The sequence below is a fragment of the Dromaius novaehollandiae genome, chromosome 13, assembly GCF_036370855.1.
Source record: "Dromaius novaehollandiae isolate bDroNov1 chromosome 13, bDroNov1.hap1, whole genome shotgun sequence".
In the NCBI taxonomy this organism is placed as follows: domain Eukaryota; kingdom Metazoa; phylum Chordata; class Aves; order Casuariiformes; family Dromaiidae; genus Dromaius; species Dromaius novaehollandiae.
In genome coordinates, this window is record NC_088110.1 from 4081843 (window position 1) to 4104773 (window position 22931).

Genomic DNA, 22931 nt, shown 5'->3' on the forward strand with positions numbered 1-22931 from the left:
TCAACATGAAAATTGCATAATTCCATTGCTGCCTCCCCCAAAAGAGATGGCACAGAATCCTTGAAATAGATATCTATTTCACTCATCGATGTTTCTGATAACAAATCTGTATGAAAATCACATAGTTTTCTGAGATTATCTGTTTTAGTTTTCTAACAAATGCTATAGTTCAGCCCCGGTTGCATCATCAGAGGAATGATTGGTTCCGATGATCTCAAGTTTGTATCTCATGTTGGTTTCCAGAAAAATGTCTGCATTTCCCTGGTTCACTGAAAGAATTTGAACAGATTTTCAGTTCATTATGATGTGGTGTTTTCGTAAGATGATGACAAGCTCATTAGTCAGAGGCCTTCTCTTCTACATCAGACTCATTCTACCTGGTATCACATTGTACTTCTGTAGTCGCACATGCCCCAATCTTTCTATGACCTAGCTTTTCGTATGCAAGTGACAGAAGAGTGTATTCAGGTGGGTGTTATACACTGTACAGGCCATGCTTTTTGGGGACATGCAGCACATGTATATTGTTAAAACAAAAGCTATTTCTTTATGGAGCATACTATTAAGTTGTCATTGCTCAAAACCAGAAATAGCCCTGGGTGCTGAACTTGGCCCTGTCTGGTGTCCAAATCATTAGGCTGAAGAAGGATGGGTTTTTTTTACTAGCAGTCTGTCTAGGCCCACCCATGAGGTCTTAGGTCTCTTGTTGCACCATGCTAGTAACTCAGGTTCAAGGAGAGATGTGAACACAGCCAGCCCTGCTCTAGAGTCATGGTCTGGTGCTGGGTCTCTGAGGTGCTGGGAGCATGGAACTGAACAGCTTCAGAGTGGGAAGGGTCTCCCATGCCCTGGCGAGTACTTCAAACACTCGGGAACAACCATGGTGGGCAGGAGTCATGTTCTAGTAAGAATGAGTCCCATTCAGTTATTTCAAATACTGCCCGTAGGCATCTTCCTTTAGGAAAAGGGTTCCAGATGTGGCGTCTGGAGTGGATGGATGCATCTCTTGTAGGCTCTTGTAGGTGCTGCTTTCTCCCTCATACCTACCATGCTTAGCATTTTTTAACTAGTATGCAGCTTCCCACTCAATGCAAAATTAACCCATTTTGTTTAACTGTTGTGGTATAGCTCTTATCTCTCTTTGTGTGCTATGTAAGATGTTTAGGTATGAACTTTGGACTCACAAAGCACAACTTTCAGCACTTGGGTGGCATTTGGGGTACCCGCATCCACCTTTGTATAACATGCTCCCACAGGCAGGAATTGACTTGGGTAGCTCATGTCCCTGTGCGCTGTCTGTATCCCTCCTGAAGGTTGTTTCGGGGGTCACTGAGATCACAGGATAGATCTTTGTGCTGATTTATGCAGGCTGGGCACAAAAGGCTGCTCCACAGGTGAGTTAGAAGGTTTGGGATGATTTCTGCATGTGACTGTGGGTCCGTGAACTCATCAGCAATACCCCTTGCTGCTGCTGGGAAGAGGTCAGCGAGGGTATCCCAGTTGGGAGCATCAACTGTAGCAGTAGGGGAAAAAAAAAAAAAAAATAGTCTGGGGGAAAGAAGTCAGTTCGTTGCTTGCTTTCTCCATCTTCCTGAATTCTGTGCAACTCATCAACAGAGAGATCTTGCATAAGTGGATTGCATTTCACATTTAATATGCATAATTATATCTTGTAAACAGTTTATTAATGGATCTAAAATCACAGGGTATAGTTTGTATACACATAACACTGGTGTTTGATTATGCTGCAGCTGCCATAGATCAACAGATACACAGGAGTCTTGCTTATTAGTGTCTCATGCACAAAGTCTAGAGAGCAACGTAACATTAGTACTACGCAGTGCTCCTCAGATGCTGCTACCTAGGGGAAACGGGGGATTTAAAGATGTGCTGGAGAGGGGTTAAAGTAAGTATAGTGTATATATAGGACTTGTCATTTGAAGAAAATGCTCTTCCTCAAAAGCTCTCATCTGTAAATCCTTAAGTGGTGTTCTTCCTCACTTATCTCTGCACCATAAACACTTTAGATCTGATTCTGAAAGGGGCTCTGTTCTGAGAGAGTGCTCAAAGTGGCATGCTTACAAGTTTGACCATTTCTATTTTCTGAAGGTGACTCATCCTGAGGCCTGGTGAACAGACTAACTTCTTATCTTGTGAATCAATTGCAGAAGGATTTGCAGACCAAGGTATGCCTGCTAACACTTGTGCAGCCCGAACCACACTGCGAGGGTTTGCAGAGATATCCCAGACATGTTTAGGAAGCGATCGTGTTTGGTTATGCGCAAGGGAAAAGGGTTTTTTGCTCGTTTTGGTGTACAGATGAGACAGTAAAAGCAAAAAATAGTTCAGGGAGCTGCAGGATTCCTATGAATCACACGCTAACCTCAACTTTCCCTCGTATGTCCCCCAGCTGCTACCTGCGTAGCCGCTTCTGATCTATATGCATGTTGACTGTCTGGCCAGCGACTCTGGCCAAGCAGTGTAAATAACTGTCGAAATGATGCTGTAGCCTTTCTTCCTGCAAAGATGCTAATTTGCGTGTGTCTCCTGTCTAGCTGGGAACAAAAAAAGTAGGAACTTCCCTAAGACCTGAATTGCCTTATTAAGTGTTTCCAGCTGGCAAAGGACCCCAAAGTTATTGGGTGGGGCTGCATGGAGGGGAGAGGGGAACAGCTTGTCTGATTTTTATAAGCTTCCCTTGATTAGGAAACAGGCCTAAAATAATTGTTTTGTCCCAGTTAAGTTGTATCTGTTACTACATAAAGGAAGTGGATCCCTTCATTAAGGAGGTATTCTTCAGAGAAGGTTTTCATGTTTTGTTTTCTCAAGTCTCAGTTCAGCTTGGAGAAAAAAGATAAATTCAGAAGAACAGTACAATAGTGGGCCACCGGTTGCCATCTTGCCCCTTCCAGATGTTCTGTCTGCATCACACCAACGGAGGCAGTGGCTGATCTGTTAGACTTCCCAATAATATTGCCTCACTTTATTTAAAACAAAAACTTTGCAGTGGAGAGGAGATGAGGACTCCGGGATGACAAATGATAAACACGGGGCTGTGGGGAAGCAAGCAGTCAAATTTGCTGTTGTTTCTCAAGTCTTGAAAAATATATGCCAAGGTCAAAAAAACAAATTTACTAGGTGATTATGACTCCTGTGTCTTATTTTAGGGTTTTACAAACACTCATTTTGCTTTGACCTTGGAATTTTTTTTTTTTTTGCAAATGTTATTTGGAAGGCACATACAGCTTGTAGGTGGGGGGTGTAAAATGGGTGATGTACTAGCAAGTAGTGAAAGATGATGGGAGGTCAAGAAACCAGCTAGATTTCTACCTGAGGAACTTGGCAGTTCTCCTGCAGGTCTATGCAGTTGGTATTGCTCTTGCTACAAGACGAATAGGTAATATGTACTTATTTTCTTAATTGCTTATTTTGGGGATCCTCTAAAGGTGCCTGACATCTGGGAGGATTTCCCTGAAGTTGGCATTAATCTCAATTTAATTAAGACAATATATGACATCTTTTCAATTAATGTCAATATGACATTCATTTTCAATCACAGTCTATTTTCTTTCTAGATTTGGTCATTATTGAGGAAATGTTTAAGTTCTTCTAGAACTTTTAAATTCTGAAATAGGTATACATCTCCATTAGAGCAAAATACTGAAAGTGAGGAGCTATGTTTTAAGTTTGTCTTGAGCTAATGCTTCAATCCGGAGTTGCTGCTGATCACAAATGTGTTAAACTCCCCGTAGCATATTTTCTACATTAAAAAAAACTTCTATTTTTTTATGAAGTCTGTATGTAAATAGCTAAGGGATACAGACACTTCCCTCGTTTTCTGTGAATTTGCTCGCCCCCGATGCAAATCGTGCCTGCCGGCTCACCTCAGCACGGCCCTCCTGCCATTTGCATGAGTCCGGGTGAAGCGGGGACTGTGCCACCGCGGGAGGAGGAAGCCTCCTTTCTTTATCAAAAGATCTAACAATATGCTCCAACATTTCCACGCTGGCCGTGGGCACGGCAACACGCGGCTGCCTCGGGCATGTGCGCCTGTGTTCACGATAAACCAGAGGGGCCGGGGGGGGGGGGGTAGGAAGAAAACAGCCAGGGTATGTGTGGAGCAGCTGAATTTAGGGACAGTGACGCACTCCTTGACTTCAAGGCTGTCCCGCCCTGGCGTGTGAGGCAGAGCGGCGAGTCCCGCCGCCGGCTTGGCGCTGAGCTTTTGGCAGGTAAGCGATGGCAGAGGCCGGGGGTGCGAGGGCGGCCGGGGGGGCGGGGGGTGCCCGGCGCGGCCCCCCTCGCCCGCCGGCCGGGCCGGGCCGGGCCGGGGCAGGTGCGGGCGCTGCCCGCGGCGCTGCTGCGTCACGCGCGTCCCGCGCCCTGAGGGGGCCGTGAGGGGCCGGGGGGCGCCGCAGCCGCCGGCGACAGCGCCGAGGCGGCTCCCCCGGGCGCAGGAAGCCGGAAACCGCCCAGACGGGCCGCGTTAGGGGCGGGGGGGCCGGGGGACCCCGCTCTCCTCAGCCGTGGCGGGGGGGGTGAGTCACCCGAGCTGGGGGGGGGGTGACTCAACGCCCCCTTCCCGCCTCGGAGGGAGGCGCGCGGCGCGGCGCATGCGCGGCGGCGGCGGCGGAGTTGTGAATGGTGCGGCTGTTCGGCCGGAGTTTACGAGCCGGGGAGGAAGTCGGCGGGGCGGGGAGGGGAGGGGAGGGAGCGGGAGGAGGCGGGAGCGGGCGGCGCGCGGCGGCAGCGCGAGCTCCGGCGGCGGTTGTGCGCGCGCGGGGGGGGAGGGGGCGGCGGCGGGGGCTAACAAAGGGCGAGGCGAGCGCTGGGGCTGGGACAGCGCGGGGCGGGCGGGCGGCGGGCAGCCGGCGGCGGCCGCACCACCATGCCGCGGGTTGTCCCCGACCAGCGGAGCAAGTTCGAGAACGAGGAGTTCTTCAGGAAGCTGAGCCGCGAGTGCGAGGTGAGGCGGCGGCGGCGGCGGCGGCGACCCCCCGCCGCGGGGAAAGTTTCCGCGGCGCCGGGGGGGCGGGGGGGCGGCGGCGCAGTCTGTGCAGTGCGCTGCCCCCTTATCGCGGCGACTGGCCCCTCCTGATTGCGCGCTGCTCTCCGCAGATTAAGTACACCGGCTTCAGGGACCGGCCCCACGAGGAGCGGCAGGCCCGCTTCCAGAACGCCTGCCGCGACGGCCGCTCCGAGATCGTAAGTGCCGCCCCCGGCCCGGCCCCGAGGCGCCTGCTACCGGCGGGAGAAGGGAGGGGGGGTCGCGGCGGCGGGGCCGGGCGTGGCGTGGCGGCGGGGCCGGGCCGGGCGCCCTCTGCCCCGGGTCCCGCCGCCGGCGCGGAAAAGTTTCGCCTCTGCTCCGAAAGGCGCAGAAAACCCCCCGGGGCGAGTTACTTGGCGGCGGCGGCGGCTGTTCCTGCTCGGCCGGGGACGCGGCGCAGCACCGACTCGTAGCTGGCGCTAGTTACATCTGCCCCCGAAATACCCGGGCAGAGGGGACTTGCGAGGAAAAGATGATGCCCCCCCCCCCGTTTAAGAATCGTGCCGTTTGCCTGAGCGCGTTAGCTCGCACTCTCTCTGCTAGAGAAATGAAAACGCGCTCGGCTCGAGCGTCAGGGTTAAAGGAAGGCAGCGTGTGTGTGAAAAAAAGTCTTTTATCGTCTTCAGAATGAGCTGCGAGTGCAAATTGGCTGTACTTCCTTCCCTCCTGCACATGTTGCAGTTGTGAGCTGCTTATTTCACTAAGCAGCTTTTTTCTTTCTTTCTTTTTTTTTTTTTTGAAATAGTACCTTTAGAATGGTGGCAATATGTCACGTTATTCAGAATATACGATCCAAAAGTCTCGAGTAAGCTATTTTTGGTGGGCTAAATCAAATACTTTTGAAATTAGGCTTTAAAAAATGGAACTTAACTTAAAAATTGGAGCCCCATTTTTCTCATTCATTAAGGTTAGCTACAGACCACTTCTTTTCTGAATTAGAATGCAAGATCAAATATGGCTCGGAGTAGTCAAGAACTGACTAGTTATTTCCTGGTTTGATTTGTGCTACGAGTTCCTTCTGCAAGATCAGTATCTTATACCATTATTGTTAGGGATCTAGTTATTAACTCTTCACTGTTCCTGAAATGCAGAAGTAACTTCTTTTGCACTTACAACATATAACGAAGGACAAATTAAACATTCCCTGCTCCCACTAAGTTTGGTTTATGACAATTCTTTAATTTCCTGTGGTGCAGTTAGGTTTAATAAAACTCCTTAAATGTATACCCGTGCGCAATGAAATTATTCATATGCACATCCATACTGGAATATAATTGAATACCAGCTACTGCAACTGATCTGTTTGTTTGCACTTGTGAGTAAAAGGGTATACGCTCAAGTAACATCTTTACATATTACTGGGTAACTTTAACTAAATCTTAGCTGTGCTTGTCCCGTAAGGTTTCAGAACCAGTAATGTAATTTTGTGAGAAGGTCCCTGTAGTCAGTCTCTTAATTTTGCTTCTTTGTTTAAACTCATTTTTCACTGCGTGTGTCTCCTTCCTTTAAAAAGTCACCAGGGAAACAATGGGTAGGTAAAGACAACATAATTTACTAGCATTTGTAGTTCCTGAACAGGTGAAAGTGCATAGTATACCTGAGTCCTTCCCTTTAAAAAAAAAAAAAAAAAAAAAAAAACCCTCCTTAGTTTGTAATTAGCTTGTTACTGCAGCTTATGTACTTATTTCTGTAAGTGGGGAATCACTGTAGATCCACACTTATATTTCTAAGCCTGCTCCATCAGAACTACATCCCTTGGAGAAGCTACTAGGGATGGCTATTCTGCATATTTTTTTCATTTACTTAATTACAAAGCAACCTCTAAATGTCTTGACCTGAAACATCTGGTTTTGTTCTGCAAACAGGGCGTAAGTAGTCGGGGTTATTTAGAAATGTAGTATGCACAATGACTGATGTTAGAGCTAGCTATTTTACTTTTTTTGTCTCAGATGTTTTCCTAGAGATAAAGGATTTATTCTTCTATTTTTTGAGGGAAGTCTTTGCAAATGACCTTACATATTTTGAGCAAGCAAAAAAAAAAAGGCTTTAAGAATTTAAATGTAGAGCTTGCAATAGGTTGGTTACCTTTGTCAAGTAACTGTTGATGGAATAAGAAAAATAGTTAACAATATTACTGAAAAATAACTGTAAAGTACTAAGTAAGAGTTGTATTTCACTTGTAGTAAATTGCTTTGATAATGTGAAAATAACTTTATGTATTAAATTTGTTTTGAGAGACTTTCTAACTACATACTCTCCTGGAAGGCACTTATTTGTGTTTATAGTGTCTAAATGTAGGTCAGGTCACCCTTGTACTACCTGATAAGCTCTTTGCAAAATTTGAGGCACATATGTACAATAGTGTTTCTGACTCAGTTTTAAAAGGTTACGTATAGCAAATTATATTCTTCTTAGTTTCAAGTTTAAGACCAAGCTGGTGGCGCGTTGTGCTTTCTGCCTTTTTTTTTTCTCCCGCTTTTTTAAATTAGAAAGAAAATATCGGTTCCAGTGTAGTCCTGTGTGCTTACCAGTAACGTTGTTCTTGGATTTCTCAGTATTGACTGATGATTTTGATTTAAGGAGAGCATGGGGATTTTAATTGGATGGTTTTATCTGTTTAAAGAGAGGAAATGCACTTCAAAAATCCAGAGAATAAATATCTACATAACTTTTAAATAACCTATGGTCTGAATGTTGGCTGCATGATTCCATGAGGATGTGGGAATTTATGTACTTTTGTTTTCCTTTTTTTCACATCTGTTTCCCCCCGCTTTTTCTTTTTTGTGGCCCTCTAGCACAAGTTCAGGGGGTTTTGGTGGGGTGGGGTAGAGGGATGGGTGCTTCACTGTCTCATTTAATTTCCCTGAAAGGGAGTATTTTACTTACGGTCTGCTATCCTTGTGCCCGCAGAAGCTTAAGCGGTCTGGAAGGCTGCGGATGTCAGCTGGTTTATACCCAAAGATCTCACTCTTTGGTATAGTTGGTTCTAAGTGTGTAAATGAAGTAGTCTAAAATACATACTTGATAAAGATGCTCAGCGATGGGAAGGTAGTTCTTGAACATGTGAAGTGGTGGTGACTTGATGAGTCGGAAATACTTAGAGTTAGGGATAATTTTTTGTTTAAATAGAATCACTTGAAAAACAAAGGGGTGATACAAGCTAGTCAAATAGCCTGGTAAGTGATGGGCTGTAGCCCTTGCAGTTTTATGCTTCCCATTTGTGCAGATGTATCCCTGATGAAGTTTCTGTTACGTGGCTTGAAATATTTCTTCTGAGGATTGTATTCAAACAAATATTAATGTACCAATACAATATTCTCAGTACTAGTAGGACTGCTTTGTCAGTTTTAATGGCATTGCACATGTACTTAATAGATTTTTTTAAAAAAATTCTCCTACTCTTAAAGAGTCTGGAAGGGAACCTTATTGCAGAGTATTGGTCTCTTTGAGGAGAAAAACACATCACACAAAGCACTTCTACTTTCAAAATGGGAGGTATTAGTGCTGTGACAATGTCGCAGTACGATGACCGGAACTGTCTTAAATGACATGTAGAGCTGTTGTGTCATAGATGGTGGCAGAGTGATATTTATACTACAAAGTTGCTGAATTCTGGGTTGCTTGACAGGGATCTGCTTGTCAAGAAATTCCAGCTATTAGAGTATTTATTTAGCTTTCAAGAAAAGCCGTATTCTGGATTAATGACCATTTAAATCTAAGTGATCATGGTAATCAATCCAATTATTTAATTGCAACAAATTATGTTTGACGCTAAGATTTTGAGTATAGCTATATTCTGGCAGTGCGTTTGAGTATTCGTATGCTTACAGGGCACATTGTAGTGTACCACAGAACAGAAATGTTGTGAATCTACAGAATCGTGCTTTCAAATATCTCCACTTTTTTTCATTCCGCATCTAGAAATTGGTGTTCTCTTCCCCCTTTGAGTTCATGAGATGTACGAATAAACGCAGAGGGCTTATAGAGAAAATTTGATCTTATTTTCATTTGACACAGTAGCACATTATTTACTTGAAAACAACGTACACTTTTTCTAATAGGCTTAAGTCAGGCCCCTTAATGATTTTACAAAAGGGTGCAACTGAAAGAATTCCTATTCCTACCTATTCTCATTGACGCAACATCTGCTGATCTGTATTTCAGTGGCGTCTTAATGTGGCAACAGGATTACGCGTCTTGTAATGTCTAATAATGCGTGGCATGTAGAGCTGTATATGGATGCTTATTTGCCTACAGACAATTAAATTCGGAATAAATACATTTCTATTCGGAGAAGTGTTTGTCTAGGTGTAAATAGATTGTGAAAAGAACCGAGTGCTCTTCTTTCAGAAAAGTTGCCCCTAGTAAGAGATATTGGGAGTTTGTTTTTCCTTCAGAGGTACTTTTAGAGAAATGCAAGCTCTTTAAAAAGCATAAGCAATTTTTAGTGCTTCACATACGAAGTTGGTATAGGGTATCCAGACAGAACTGAAATGACAGATTCTAATGTCAGCAAAACTGATTTGAAAGAAGTATTGATTCCATGTTGTATTTTATATCTGAAGCAGCCAATGGCAAATGTTGTCAAAATGGAATCAGATGTTTGTAACTTAATACTTAAGAAAAATGATGAGTGCATGTTTCTGACTTTAAGTATTCTCTATGCTGCCTGGCTTAAGACATAAACTGATGTAAAAATAAATGACTGCCTGCATAATTTATGTAATGTCTTGCTCCCTGATCCTGTTTGTATTGATTTTTCTAAAAGGCTTTTGTGGCCACAGGAACCAATCTGTCTCTCCAGTTTTTTCCGGCCAGCTGGCAGGGGGAGCAGCGACAGACACCAACCCGGGAGTATGTCGACTTTGAAAGAGAAGGAGGCAAGGTAAGAAGGAAGTTGTTGCAACTGAAAAATGTTTATGTTGTGCTTATGGTCTTATTAATGTGGACTGCGTGAATGATGTGAAATTAATAGTATTTCACGTCTCAGTCATGTGAGTGCAATTGAGTGCTGGTACGGTAAACTCTAGTATCGCTTTGTTTTAAAGCATGTTAATATTTCGGAGGGAAACATGGGCAATACTGGTGGCTTTTTTATTATTTTCAGGAACAGAAGAACTTGGTTTCTGTCATCATACTATGATAAAACTTTGGGGGAGCGATTGAAATTGGGTTACTGTTCTGTAGATGCTTCTAGAATGGTACAGAGATTAGACCTCAGCTGACAAATTGTTGAACTAATGAAAATTTACATTCTGAACAGGTTGTTACTTTGGGTGTTAGATTGTTAGCTGATATGACAAATGCTCAATTTGCTGTTTAGTGGAACAAGGTGCTTTTTTTAATACAGTTTCATCATGAGTGATAATATAGAATAAGCATTGCTTTCAAAACTGGTTTCTGATTTCCTTCCTGCCACCCCCCCACCCCGAGTTGTCCCATGAACTGATATCAAAAACTAGAATTCCCTGAAGACACAGTGATGATTAATGTGAAGCTGTATCAGAATTAAAGTCAGAAACCTTGCTTACTCTCATCAGAATAAAGTTACTGGAACTACTTATGACTGGTTTTATTTTACAGGGAAGGCATACGTTTAAAAATGTAGGTGCTATGTCCTGTCTATGCTATTTAAATGCTTTGGGACTGATCTGGTGATGACTGAAGTCGGTAGGAGTCTTTGTGCTGACCTCAGGAGGTTTGGGCCAGGATTTAAGCCCCTTTAGCATTTTTTGTTTCAGGCTAGTTTCTGTATAATTTTGGCGGGTTTTAAAGATTTTAATAGACTTCAAAACTCTTGCTTCTGCCTGAAAGTTTTTGCCTATTCTGGTAATAAGTAAAAGCTAATATTACCAATTTTAAAAGGCTGGAGGAAGTACTTGAAACATATTCAGTTTTAACGGCATATTGGGTCTTTTAAATTTATCTTCCGCTAGGCGGAAGATAAATATTTCCTATAGTAGGAAAGCCTGAAAGGAAGAAGAAAAAATACCTGAGGGGCAGATACACTATTTGGAATTCAAGTTAATGAGTTTTTGGAAAAATTATTTTCCATTTAGTCCTGTGAGGCTTGCAGAAGTTTGACAAATTGGGGGAGAAGGAGTGAAGTTGGCTGTGTTGGGTACTGACTGCTTTGCTAAGGAAATCGAATTGAATCTGGCTCTCACTGAAAAATATTGATTCTGGCTCACAATTGAATGAGGAATTTTTCTTGTAACGTGTCAGAAGACCGTAGTCTCTCTTCTTGCCAGTTCAAAAATAATTTTATTTACTTTCATGTTTTTTTAACTTTGTTTTCGCTGAATGAATTCTTGAAGTACTGAGCTATTTCATCCATTTTCTTGTGTTGTCTTAATCACGTAGGAACCTGGTAGATACACTGTGTATTAAAATAGAACATGACTCTCATTAATGCATGCCACTCCCTGTTTTATGTGTGTTTACAGTAAATTCTAGAGTGCTTCGCTATGTGCTTAGAATGTTTCATCTGAATCAGGCTAGAGGTGATTAAACTAGTAAATGGGAATAGTGTTATGCTCTAATGTGAACAAATCAAAAACTCTCAGTTGTGATCTAACTTTACTACTGTAAAGTCCATGCGAATGCAGGCTTGTTCTGCACAGAATTGAGCTTGCTTGAAAGTAAGCCACTCCCATAATTTCAGAGGAGATGGGAGAGTTTCTTGTGTTATCAACAAACAGTTACACTTTTTTATTATTTGAATTGTCTGAGATTTTGTTCTCTGTAGATTCTTGTAACTTGGTTTTAAGAATTTCTTTCATAGGCTTCAGCAGTCTCTTAACACCATGTGATTTTTGTAGCTCTGTGCAACATTGTTTTATGAGCTTTGATTCTTGAGGCAGTGCATAATGTGTGTTTGTTCATCACTGGATTTAAGCCAGCAAGGCATGTTTTTAATTATATGAATAAAAAAGGCTATGGGGGGAGCTGTCAGTTAATTATTATTTTAGGCATTAGTTTGAGATCTAGAATGTAGATAAAGTTACCAACACTAGAATATTTTTATTCTGGAATTCTGCTTAAATGCTTGGCCAAGCAAGTGATGGCCTAAAATAGTTTATTCAGGGTATAAGTATGTCCCTATTGTACCTAAGCAGTTTTGTACATAGATTAACAGGATTACCAATACAACATCTGCTAGAATTGCTTTTTAATGATTGCATTTTAGAGAACCATATTGTTCTGATATTTCTTAAGTGAGGGATTTTTCTTATGCTTAGCTTGCCTTTAAATTTTGTATATCTGATGTTCACAGTGGGTGGGTAAGCCTCTAGCGGACACCCTGTCTTCATTAGTTCAGGAATGGGATAGCTAAGTGTTAAGCTTAGAAGATGGGTAGAAAAAAAATGTTAAATTTAACATTTTTTTTAAGATTGTTTTAATACTGTGCTGTCTTTGACATGCAGCAAATGTGCATCCTTTAATTGCGCATTTGAGCAGTTTTTCAGGTTTGTCTTAGCAAAAGTACAAACATCTGTAAAAAATGGCTCTCCAGGCTGTAAAAATCATAGAACATAGTATTTCATTGTGATGCTCTCAGGCGGTTGCGAGGGGCTCAAACTGTGTGGTGTGTTTCTGGATCTCCTAATCATACCAAGGTGTCTTAATCCAAGGTGTCTTAATCCTGTGTATTGTCAGCTCATGTCCAGTTCTTTTTCGAACATAAATAGAAGTTACTAAGAAATTCAGAGGCAGACACTGCAGTGTAATCTACTGCCTGAAATCTCACATCATCGAACCCTGGAATGAATTAGTGTTTTATTTTCCTCTTGGTTCTCTAGTATCGTTAATTATGAAGGCTAGTTCTGTTGTGCTTAATGAGGTTCTTTCATTTTTACTTCAGGCTCTAGTGTGCATATGTGGGGACATATTTCCCTTCACCGCTTTTTAAAATCTAATTTTATTGGGAGCCCCCTTCTTTTGTGAAGAACAGTGTGATTGGCTTCCTTTGCTTCATTTGTTTTGTATACCTTTTACTGTGAGATAAAATGTCCATGTTTTTTGTTTCTTAGAGGCATTTATCTAGCTGTAGTCTTTCTTACCTGGAAGTATTTTAGTTCTTGGGTTATTCTTTATTTTTATTTTTTAATTGTTTAAATACTTTGACCAGTTACTACATGCAGGACCCCTCGTGAAGCGTGTGAAGTTATTTTACTTCCCCTCCCCTTCCATCTCATTTCTGATGCAGCTTAACTTCCTGTCTGCTGTTCAGCAGCAGCTGCTCATAAACCAGCATCTTCAACACAGGCTTATTTCAGTATAATACGCTGTAAACTCCAGAATTCCAGAAGAAAGCACATCGGACGTAGTATAAATTGATTCAGTGTGTCTGGTATGCCACGTGTGTGGTGTAGCTAGGATTTGTACTCACTGGATTAAACCATTAACTTTGTTCTAGCCTCAAGTAGCAGAACGCATTTTAAAAGAATACTGGACTTCAGTTCTCTTCCTCTGAAGATGCTGAGTTTCTCCTCGTGCTATTTTTCCTGTTACAACTAGGAAACTTGTTGGCTATAAGCAGTTGATGTTAAATACTTGGATGAATATGAAAAACCAAAGAATCTCTATTACAGTACAGATGCTACAACAGTTTGAAAAAGGTAGTGAGAAAGAAAGAAGATGAATTTAAATTCCAGTCAACAGACGAGGTTTTGCTTTGGGGCCTTTTTTCTCACCAGAATTAATTGTACAGCTTGATAACTAAGACTTGTATCCAAATCAGCTTTTTCTTTTCTGACTTTGGTAATAAACTGTCACATATTATTGGGATAGCTGTATTGGCTGCTGTGTTTTTTGAGCAAATGTAATTACCGGTCAAACATAGGATATCAATGTTTATTTGGAAGGTGAAGATTTAATTTATGAGAAATGTCTGAATACTTGTGCAAACCTGTTTTGAAGTGGTGCTTTTACTTTCTTTGTTGGTCCACACTACTTTCTGAAGAATTCAGCTGAAAGTCAGTTCATTCAAGCAAAGTTGGATTAGCAGCTTGCTTGGGGTTTTTGTACACTTCTGAACAAAAAAGGATGTCTGCGAAACTGATTTACAGTTTCAGCTCTTGTTTATCTCCACTGTAGTGCTCAAGAGCCATGTTCCTTAAGTTTTCAGTTTTTCATTTCCAGTCTGGCAGTATTTACAGTTAATACACAGAGTACGTAGTCACCATCTGAAATATTCTCACAGTTAGCGCAATTTCTTGCATGTGTATCCTGCAGGACACTGAGTTTAGTTCCTGCACAAAAGGGATTTTGGTTTAATTTTTTCTTCTAGGCCTGTGGGAAAGGATGCCTGATGCTATGAATTTAGAACAAATGTATGCTAGAGCCATACTATTAGTCAAAGATTATATTGTGGCGTGCCACCACATAGGGTAAACGCAACCATGAGATGCACGTGGTCATCACTTTATCTTTGCATAGTATCCAATAGTTGAGGTGTTAACAGTCATCAAGACTCTATCCTTTAATTTATCTGTAGTAATCTCATGTTCTTTCAAATTATTGTGAAGATCTCTGTTTAAGATACTTCTGGAGACAGTGCTATGAGCCATAGAAGTTGGGTGTCACCTGACAAAGTTCACAGAGCCATTTGTATGTAGGACACACAGGCATGTAAGGTACGATATAAGTGAAAACCTGGCAAATGTCAACATTTAAGGGGGACTGTGCATTCTTTGTGGATTGTCTCCTAATATGTGAGGACATCTGATGAGGACGTTCTGTTTCCCAGGAACTGTCCTGCTCATAAACAGTTTCTCTTGCAGAACAGTCTCGTTGCTTCACACATCTAAACTTGGAAGGCTGAGATTCATTGTGTAGCTCTGCAGACTCTGACTGTTCTTTAGGTTAGTCCTTTAATCCCTTGGTGGATTAAGAAAACAATATTTTGGCGGCAGGTTTTTATTCAGTTGTTGTTCTCCCCATTTGTGCTAGCAGAATGATACAAAATTTCTCTTCTGATTTATTCTCAATTTACTTTAGGAATGCAGAACTGGCGAGATCTGACTGGTGCCTGTCCTCAGTTTTGGTACTTTTTCAGAGAACCCTTTTCTAGGATGCCTTGGAAATCTTTGGTGTCAGTATCTGCTGCTCTTGGTCTGGCCATGTTGCTTCAGCTTAACTGTTCAGCTTCCTACTCAGCTCTCCATAATGACCCACAACCCAAAAATGTTGTGGTAACTGGGACAGCCAGAAAGATTCTTTTGTAAAATGCAGCCAGTGGTCAGTGCAGGGACGTCTCTGTGCCCAGGCCCTTTGAGGTGCTTTTGCCTGCTTCACCCAAGAGAAGTGGTGTTGCCTTGATAAAGCCCACAGTCACTTTTGTCACTTCTTTGTCTTTCTTTTCCTGTAAGCTTTAAACAAAAAGTCAGTCTTCATTCTGACAGCAGATGAATAGGTTTGGTACTGTATCTGGGATAGGCCTGGCTAAACAGCTTTAATGTCTTTTGTTTAAGAGGTGTGTGACAGGGATCCTGCAAAGGCTGAAAGAATAAGAAGACTCCACTTTCCTGGATGGCCCCTTTGATCAGTCGCCATCCAGACATCTATATGATTGGAGCAAAATAGTAGGTTTCAATGGATGCTTGAGATTCTAGATTTTTATTGTCGTATTTGTGCTTAGGATGTCTCTTTTTTTCCCCTGTCCTTTAAGCAGAGACTGCTCTGTTGTTTTTTCCCCAGATATCATTTCTTTGTTTATGGTCCTCTACAAAGTATAGATACCCTTTTTCCTTGCTTTTTCTGGATGCTTTGACATGGTATTCATTATGACCAGCTATTGCATAGAGGAAAGCTATTTAATTGAAACTCGCTTTGAAGTTGAGTACTCGTAGCATATTTTTACTTATTCACTTTCCCACAGAGGTGGGAGATGCCTCTATCTGCATCCGGTTTATATACTTTTAACAGTTCAGAGCTTGGTCTTTGGGAAGAGAAATCTTCAGAGCGCATAGCTCATTAGGTATGTATTGTCCTATGCTGGCAAGCAGCCAAAGGCTGAGATTTGGACAGTTGTTGCTGAAGACCGATTTATCACCGGGTGCCCTCGTCCATGCGAGCATGAGTCACACCAGGCATCTCTCATGTGACAAGTATCCACAGCCTTTTCCCCTTAATCCTCATGCTCCCCCCCATCCTCCAGATACTTTTGTTAGTGCATGCAGCCTGGTTTGTGCGTTGTGGTGTACACAGCGACTGTGCCATTTTGAAACAGAGCTTATGAGCAATGCTTACAGTATTTCTGTGCTATTTGTGATGCCTACCTGTCAACCCTTTCGGTAGTGCCTAAATACTTCAGATCTGCCATCAGAACATCTGTTTTGGATTAGCTTTTATTACATGTTGTAGAAGCACTTTTTCAGTCATATTTTATATATTACTTTGAGCTTTTTCCAGTGGTCTGAAGGCATCCATTACAGTTGTACAGGCAAGACTTCACGTTTACTAATACGAGCCTCCTAAAGTTTGTCAGAAGAGGAACAAAACCAGAGCAAGTTAGTGAGCTAAATTTTACATTTGGGAACCAGCTATGTGTAAGGACAGATGAGTGCTGTGTGGATGAAAGCAGTGCTTAAGATCCCTGCAGCATAGATGTTGGAAGAAATCCAGACATTTGGATTGTTGAATCTTTTTGCCTGCATATCAGTCTCTGCTTACTAAGCAGAGTTGTTAATGTTACGCTTCTGTGTTCTTCATATAAATGAATGAGAAAAGTAAGAATGCTGCTGTTGAGGATTTGTCTGTTTCTTTGTGCAAATGACTTAATACATCATATTTTACAAAGCTATTCAGTAAGATGTCTAAACATTTGCTACAGGAAACTGTAATTTTTCAGAAAGTTACTGAAATGTTTCTTCAAGCTTTATTGTCCAAAGCGCAAGTAACAAAATAATTAGCTTACATAATTGTATATTTGATGCTTTAACAAGCTGGCCTGGTACAGTGTATATTGTGACAAAAATATGGAAAAAATGAGGACTTCTGTCTTGCAGACCAGCACTAATCCAAGTGCATGCGAGTGGTAATAAAAAGATCATCTTTTGGGCAATTGTTGATGCTGCAGATTTGTCTAAGCAAAAAAAAAATCCATGTTTTCTGTCTTTTGTTAATGTCTAGGCTTGTACACAGGATCCAAATCATGGCTCTTTGGGGAGACTGTGTAGAACTTGGGCATTCTTTTTTGTGTTGAAGATACTTTAACAGTTGCAGGCAGTAGCTCTTAAGTTGTGGGACTTCTTGGTATGAAACTTGTATCTGTTCATCTCAGAATAGATATAGAAGATAAAACCTATGGAAGGTGGCGGAAGTTATTGAACCTGGCATGAGTTTTACAGTAAAGGTCGTTAACGTTTTAGTTTTCCATTGAAATGGAGTGACTGAGGACAAAGTGTTTTGTCATGCATTTCAGATATTTTTTGATCTGAAATCTGTGGAAGAAAGCAGCTACAGAACATTTGATAGGGACTTCGATCTACTGATGAAATGTCTCCTGATGGTGGTCGAGGAGGGGTGAGCGTCATTTGACAAAACAGATTGGAAGTGATCAGAAGAAATGATTAGCTTATTTTCAGCCAAAGTATTTATTTAAAAAAATTACTTGGTAGAGGCAATGCTGGATTTTTTGTTATTCTTGTTAAAACTGATATAAGCCTAAAGAATGCTTCAGAACAGGAAAACTGAAGCAGGAAGGTATCTAAGTAAAATACAATACCTGTAGCAGTACATTTTTCTCATGCTGCTGAAGAGTGTTTTGGAATTTCTTCATGAAGTTCCCATGCTTCTCTGATTTTTGAGGGCATTAGGATATTGAGGGTAAGCATAGCATTTTCGTTTAGGTGGAGGGACAATGGGCAATGAACTTATGTCCAGATAACTCAAACAAGGGGAATCTGAATATGCAACACTCTTGTGCAATTACATATCCTAGTAGCCTGACAAGTTTTCATTGAGGAAAATATCAGGATTGCAGTTACAGCATACAAGAAACCTGATGTTTTTGATTGCATCACATAGGCTTACAGACTGTTGGTGAAACATGTAGGATGGTACTTTCTTGACCAAAACATTCAGAGAAGCGGCGTGGAATTTTTTTTTCTCCCCCTCTTCTGATGGTCTGGAACTTGAGACTTGGGCTTTTGAGGAAGTATAGCTCTTGTCAGCTATGAATTTTTTTTGGATCTTCAAGAAAATGAATCAGTAGGCGGGTTATAAGGGGTAAAAATACACACTGCGTAAGAGTTTGAATTAAAATCCCTTCCCCTCTCCTTCACACCATACAGTGTTGGTTCTGTCCTTTTCTTGTGTTGGGAGAATTCTAGTCATGTTTTGGCTAACCAAAACTGAAATTGTCTATTATGTTTATAACTGACCTTTGTATACGTTTCAGGATTTGGCTGTTTGGAGAACTTGATACTAAAAATATGTCTGAAAGTGCTACTTTCTGTTAAAGAAGATTCCTAGATGTTGCTAATGATATTTCTCTGCAGAAGCTGATAGTCCTCTACAGAATAATTATGACACCATAAAATTTTATTGGGTAGTGAAAGCTAAGTAGTTGTTATGGTATACAAAAGACAAAAAATGAATAACTTAAGTTAATTTAAGGCTTAATGCAGTGTGACTTGTTGAATTCATGTTCATGCATTAGTTCTTAACTGCACTGTTTCCCATATGTGCCTAGTTTCAGTGAAAGAACCTGATTCAGCTGTGCTTGAAGCTAATCAAACTTAAAGGCTTTTCCAATCTTTTTGCATCTATAGCATCCCTTTTTCCTTTCCCTTTCTTCCTCCACTGAATTCTGTGCCTGTCTTCCTTTTTTTTTTTGTTCTGTGAAAATACAGAATGTTTCTCAAGCTAATTTTCTGGGGAAGAGAAATGGTCCAGAAAGGAGCCACTGTTGTCACTGTACTTTGGTACTTTGGGTGGTTTCAGCAAAAAAGCCAAGGAATTCAAGTGCTGTGGATCCTGTGGCTCCTTCAGCTTCAGAACAACTTCGGAGGATAATGGCCAAAAAACAAAGACAAAAAACCCCACCCAACACACAAGAAGATCTTATGTCTGTTCTGTCAAATATCCTAGTTTTTCTCACTTAGTTGCATGTCAGTGTTAGTTAATAAGAAACAGGGTAGTCTCTTTTACTTCTTTATGTTCAGCTGCAGATAGTCTCACAAAAACTAACTTTCTTTGTGGGTTTGCCAGTTCTTCTATTGGTTCATTTTTATTTTTAAATAGGGGGACATCTGGTCTGCTTTTATGCCTTTTCCTTTTTCTGCTTTTCTCAGTAAGGCCTGGTTTAATGGAGTTTGTGCAGTTTGTGGGGTTTCCTCAGTTTTTCCAGACTTGAATCCTGCTTAAGTGGGAATGACGAGACTGTCAAAGCGCTCAAGAACATAACAGCAAAAGGGCAGAAGAGGTAACTTTCCTTGCCCTTGTCTTGTTTGAATTAGCTCCTGAATGGGTTTTATTGGTTGCTTGCCAACATTGTCAAAATTGGGTACTTTCGTGAGTATATTTGCATCATGCACTTGAAATTTTCAGTTTGAAAATACAGGTTTAAGAGACTATTAGATACCGTTCCTGAAACTGGAAAAAAAAAATCTTCATTCCCCAGCAGGAGATAGCACTAGTTATCTCATTCAGAACAGATTTTCTTCTTTTTATCTTTCTTGCCTGTCCGCATTGTATTCCCCCTGCCTTTGCAAAGAATATTGACAGGACAGTCTGTTTGTGGCTCTTGAACCGCATCAGTAGCTTGGCTCTTTTGCATTCAACCTCTGGTTCCCCTAAAAGGGCTGTGGCACCAGGAGCAGGGCTGTGTCGGCTCTGGGACCAGGTCGGGGCTAGCCCAGCTGTGATTTTCAGCAAAGCAGTGGGGCCTCTGCAGAGTTACTGCAGTGTCCTGCCCTTGAGCTGTCTCAAAGCTCCCTTCGTCTCTTCTTACCAATGCACCTGATGCATCCTTCACATCTCGGCTGTAGGAGAGCCTTTGCACGAAGAGCTGAGGTTCAGGCGTGTATCTCATTGCTATAGGACCACAGTGCCATTGCAGTTGTTCCTGGTAAACTGTGATTTTTGTTGTGTGCTGTGTTCTTCTGGAACCAACAGTGCAGAACAGGGACGCTTTTTCAGTAATTTGGTGCTAGGTGTGTGTCAGGCATGGTTGCCTTGCCCATTTACAAGACCTGTAGGGACAGAATGGTACTGTGTTGGTAGATTTAATTCCTCTTCTGAACCTGTGCTTTATAGGTTATGGTTTTGCTATTTATTTGCATTCGAGTAACATGGTGTAATATGTGTTTAAAACTCTCTTTATAAGCCCTCTTTAAAATATTTAGTTGCAACTATTTTTTTGTCGCACCACTTCCTGAAAGTGTGAATAATAACTAATTTTGAAATTTCTGTCTGGAAAATATATTCTGTCAGTGTGGCAGAGAACAGCACGTGTCAGTGTTAGTTGACTTGTTTTGTGAACATAAGCATTTGTTGGTTGCACGTATGCATACTTCAAGCAGGACAGCAGCAGTTGGCTTGTAAATACCTTTCTGCAACAGCATTAGTCTTTTCAAATGTTATGCCCAGTTGTAATAAAAATTGGGTCTTTTATAATGCATGCCATTTTGGCAGAGGAGATTTAAAATCCAGCCATTTTCTCATGCAGAATCTAGTAGTAAAAATGTAATGAAAAAAAGACTCTCTAAAGTTTCATAGGGGAAAACCCCAGAACGGATTTGCCTTTCAGATTATCCCCATGTTCTGCTGCTTGCATTTTTGTTGACTCTGTTCCAACTATGTGGTTGGCTTTGTCTTTTTGGCGGCATATGGATTGAGCCTGAGCATGAGACACGTTTTACATTGGGAAGCATAGACTTCTTTGTAGTGACATTGCAAAAACAGCAAGCCACCTGCTTGCTTTTTGTTTTGTATTTTTTTTGGTGGCTTTGGTCAAGTGTAGTGTATGTTTACTGCTGAGTCTAGCAACTGAAATGTTTTTGAAAGATGAACTGTGGGGGATTGTCTGCAGATTTATTTGCTTATTATTTAATAATAAATGGTCATTTCTGTGCAGTAACATTTTAGGTTTTTCTCTGCTAACTTCTGAACATAAGTACTGATCAGTGATTTTAATCCAGGAATAAAATGCTGTAGTCTCAGATGTTAATGACATTTGTTCGGACATCCTTAGTGCTTCATACCTGACTGTCTTTTAGTTAATTGAACTCGGTGTCTCAGTAACATGGAAAGCTCGTTGAGAGAAGTTTTGTCACAGTTCTGATAGTATTTACAAAGAAATTTTTAACGGGGTCCATACAGGAATTTGAGTACTACATAGAATTGTAAAAATGGGTGGTGCTCTGTTCAATGATACATCTGAATTTTATTTATCTAGACAGACTTGTCCCCAAATTTTACTTTTATTGTCAGTAAAATCAGGTGATCTTAATCACATTTGTCGTTAGCATACATAAATAGACCTATATAAACTCAGGGATTTTTGTGGAGGGGGAGAAATAGTATTTACCAGCCTAAAACCTTTTTAAAGTATTTTTCTGATTGTTGAATTTGACAGGTGCTATATTTTGATAAAGGTCAAACTAAACTAAAAACTTCTCTGAGAAATTAATTCGTATCTGCCACTTGCCTAATTCACTTTACATTTTGAACGTATCTTAGTATGTTCCAATACGTAGAACTCATATGAACGAGGGCTATGTTGCTCGACAGGGGAAAACCACTGAGACTTAAAATCTTAAACAGCAATGTTAATTGCTTATATACAGTAGAACCTTGCAAATAATAGTTAAATCTGGAAGCTCTGTGCTCAGCTATTTTTGTTTTACTTGTTGCTATTAAAATTTTAGTACAGGCTGTTAGCAATCCATGGGATATTTTGTAATTCAGCAAATTCTTTTCTTCAAGATAATTTGTTCCTGACAGAGAATTTTTATTTCCACTGCTTTTTGTAATCTTAAAGTAGTGCATTATGAAAGGCTGCCTTTACAGTCTTTTTTTCTTCATTTTTTTGGAAGCATAACAGTCTGGATTGAGCCTCTTAACAAGCAAGCAGCTTTGTTGATGTTTGTTTTTGCTTGAGGAATCGGCCTTTTGTCATAGGCTGATGGAAAAGAGAAACCCAATTTCATTTTGAACATTAAACTTTGTCTTTCCAGAAATTCTGCCTGTGGTCTGTAAAATTAATGCCTGCTTCTTTCCATGGCACGTGTAGGTGATGTGGAGGGAAGAGGAAAGTGAAAAAGTTGGATGTCTGCTCCCTCCAAAGTGTGTTCTGTGCACTGGGGTAGGTGGGGTTGCTCCTCATCTTACCAGCCTCTCATCAAATAGCTCGTGCAGCCTGAAGTCAGAAGCGAAACGTCTGTGTGCCTGATCGCAGAAAGCTGTAGGAGCAGGTCACAAGCGAGATGATCGTTGCTCCGCAGGGTCTCCTGTGCCCCCTCGTTGCGTCCCTGGGCAGCCCTGCTAAGCGCGCTGGTTCCCGTCAGTGAAGTCGCGTTATCAGCTGCTCTCGAGCCGGTGGGGAGCTGTTGTCAGTAGTGTCACACAGCTGTGGCATAGGTGCCACCCTGGAGACACTTGCAAGCTGTGTATTCATCTTGAAAGCCACAGCTTGGTCATCCATGTACAGCTGTTTAGGAGAGTCTTGTTTTGTCAGGAAGCGTCATTTCCTTCGCATTTTTACAGAATAGTTTAAAGATTAAACCTTAACAAAACTAGCGATCGCATTTTCACATACTGGGAGCTGTTTCAAGATGTACATTTTGAAATAACTTAAAGCATTTCCTTTCTGTGTTTAAAAGGAGAGGTAATATGGCTGAGCTTTCAAAATCAGACGTCGCCAATATGGCGAACT

At 41.4% G+C, this 22931-nt stretch overlaps 1 protein-coding gene across 2 annotated transcripts in view; it reads left to right on the top strand.

Moving 5' to 3' along the window:
* The first annotated feature begins 4707 nt into the window (after positions 1 to 4707).
* The window catches only part of CBFB (core-binding factor subunit beta), a 48669-nt gene continuing 30445 nt past the window's right edge, over positions 4708 to 22931 (top strand). For both annotated transcript variants that reach the window (XM_026112120.2, XM_026112119.2), the window contains exons 1-3: positions 4708 to 4966; positions 5119 to 5205; positions 9816 to 9932. In XM_026112120.2, coding sequence (XP_025967905.1) covers positions 4889 to 4966; positions 5119 to 5205; positions 9816 to 9932 — 282 coding nt within the window. In that variant the 5' untranslated portion in view covers positions 4708 to 4888. The remainder of the gene's footprint in view (positions 4967 to 5118; positions 5206 to 9815; positions 9933 to 22931) is intronic.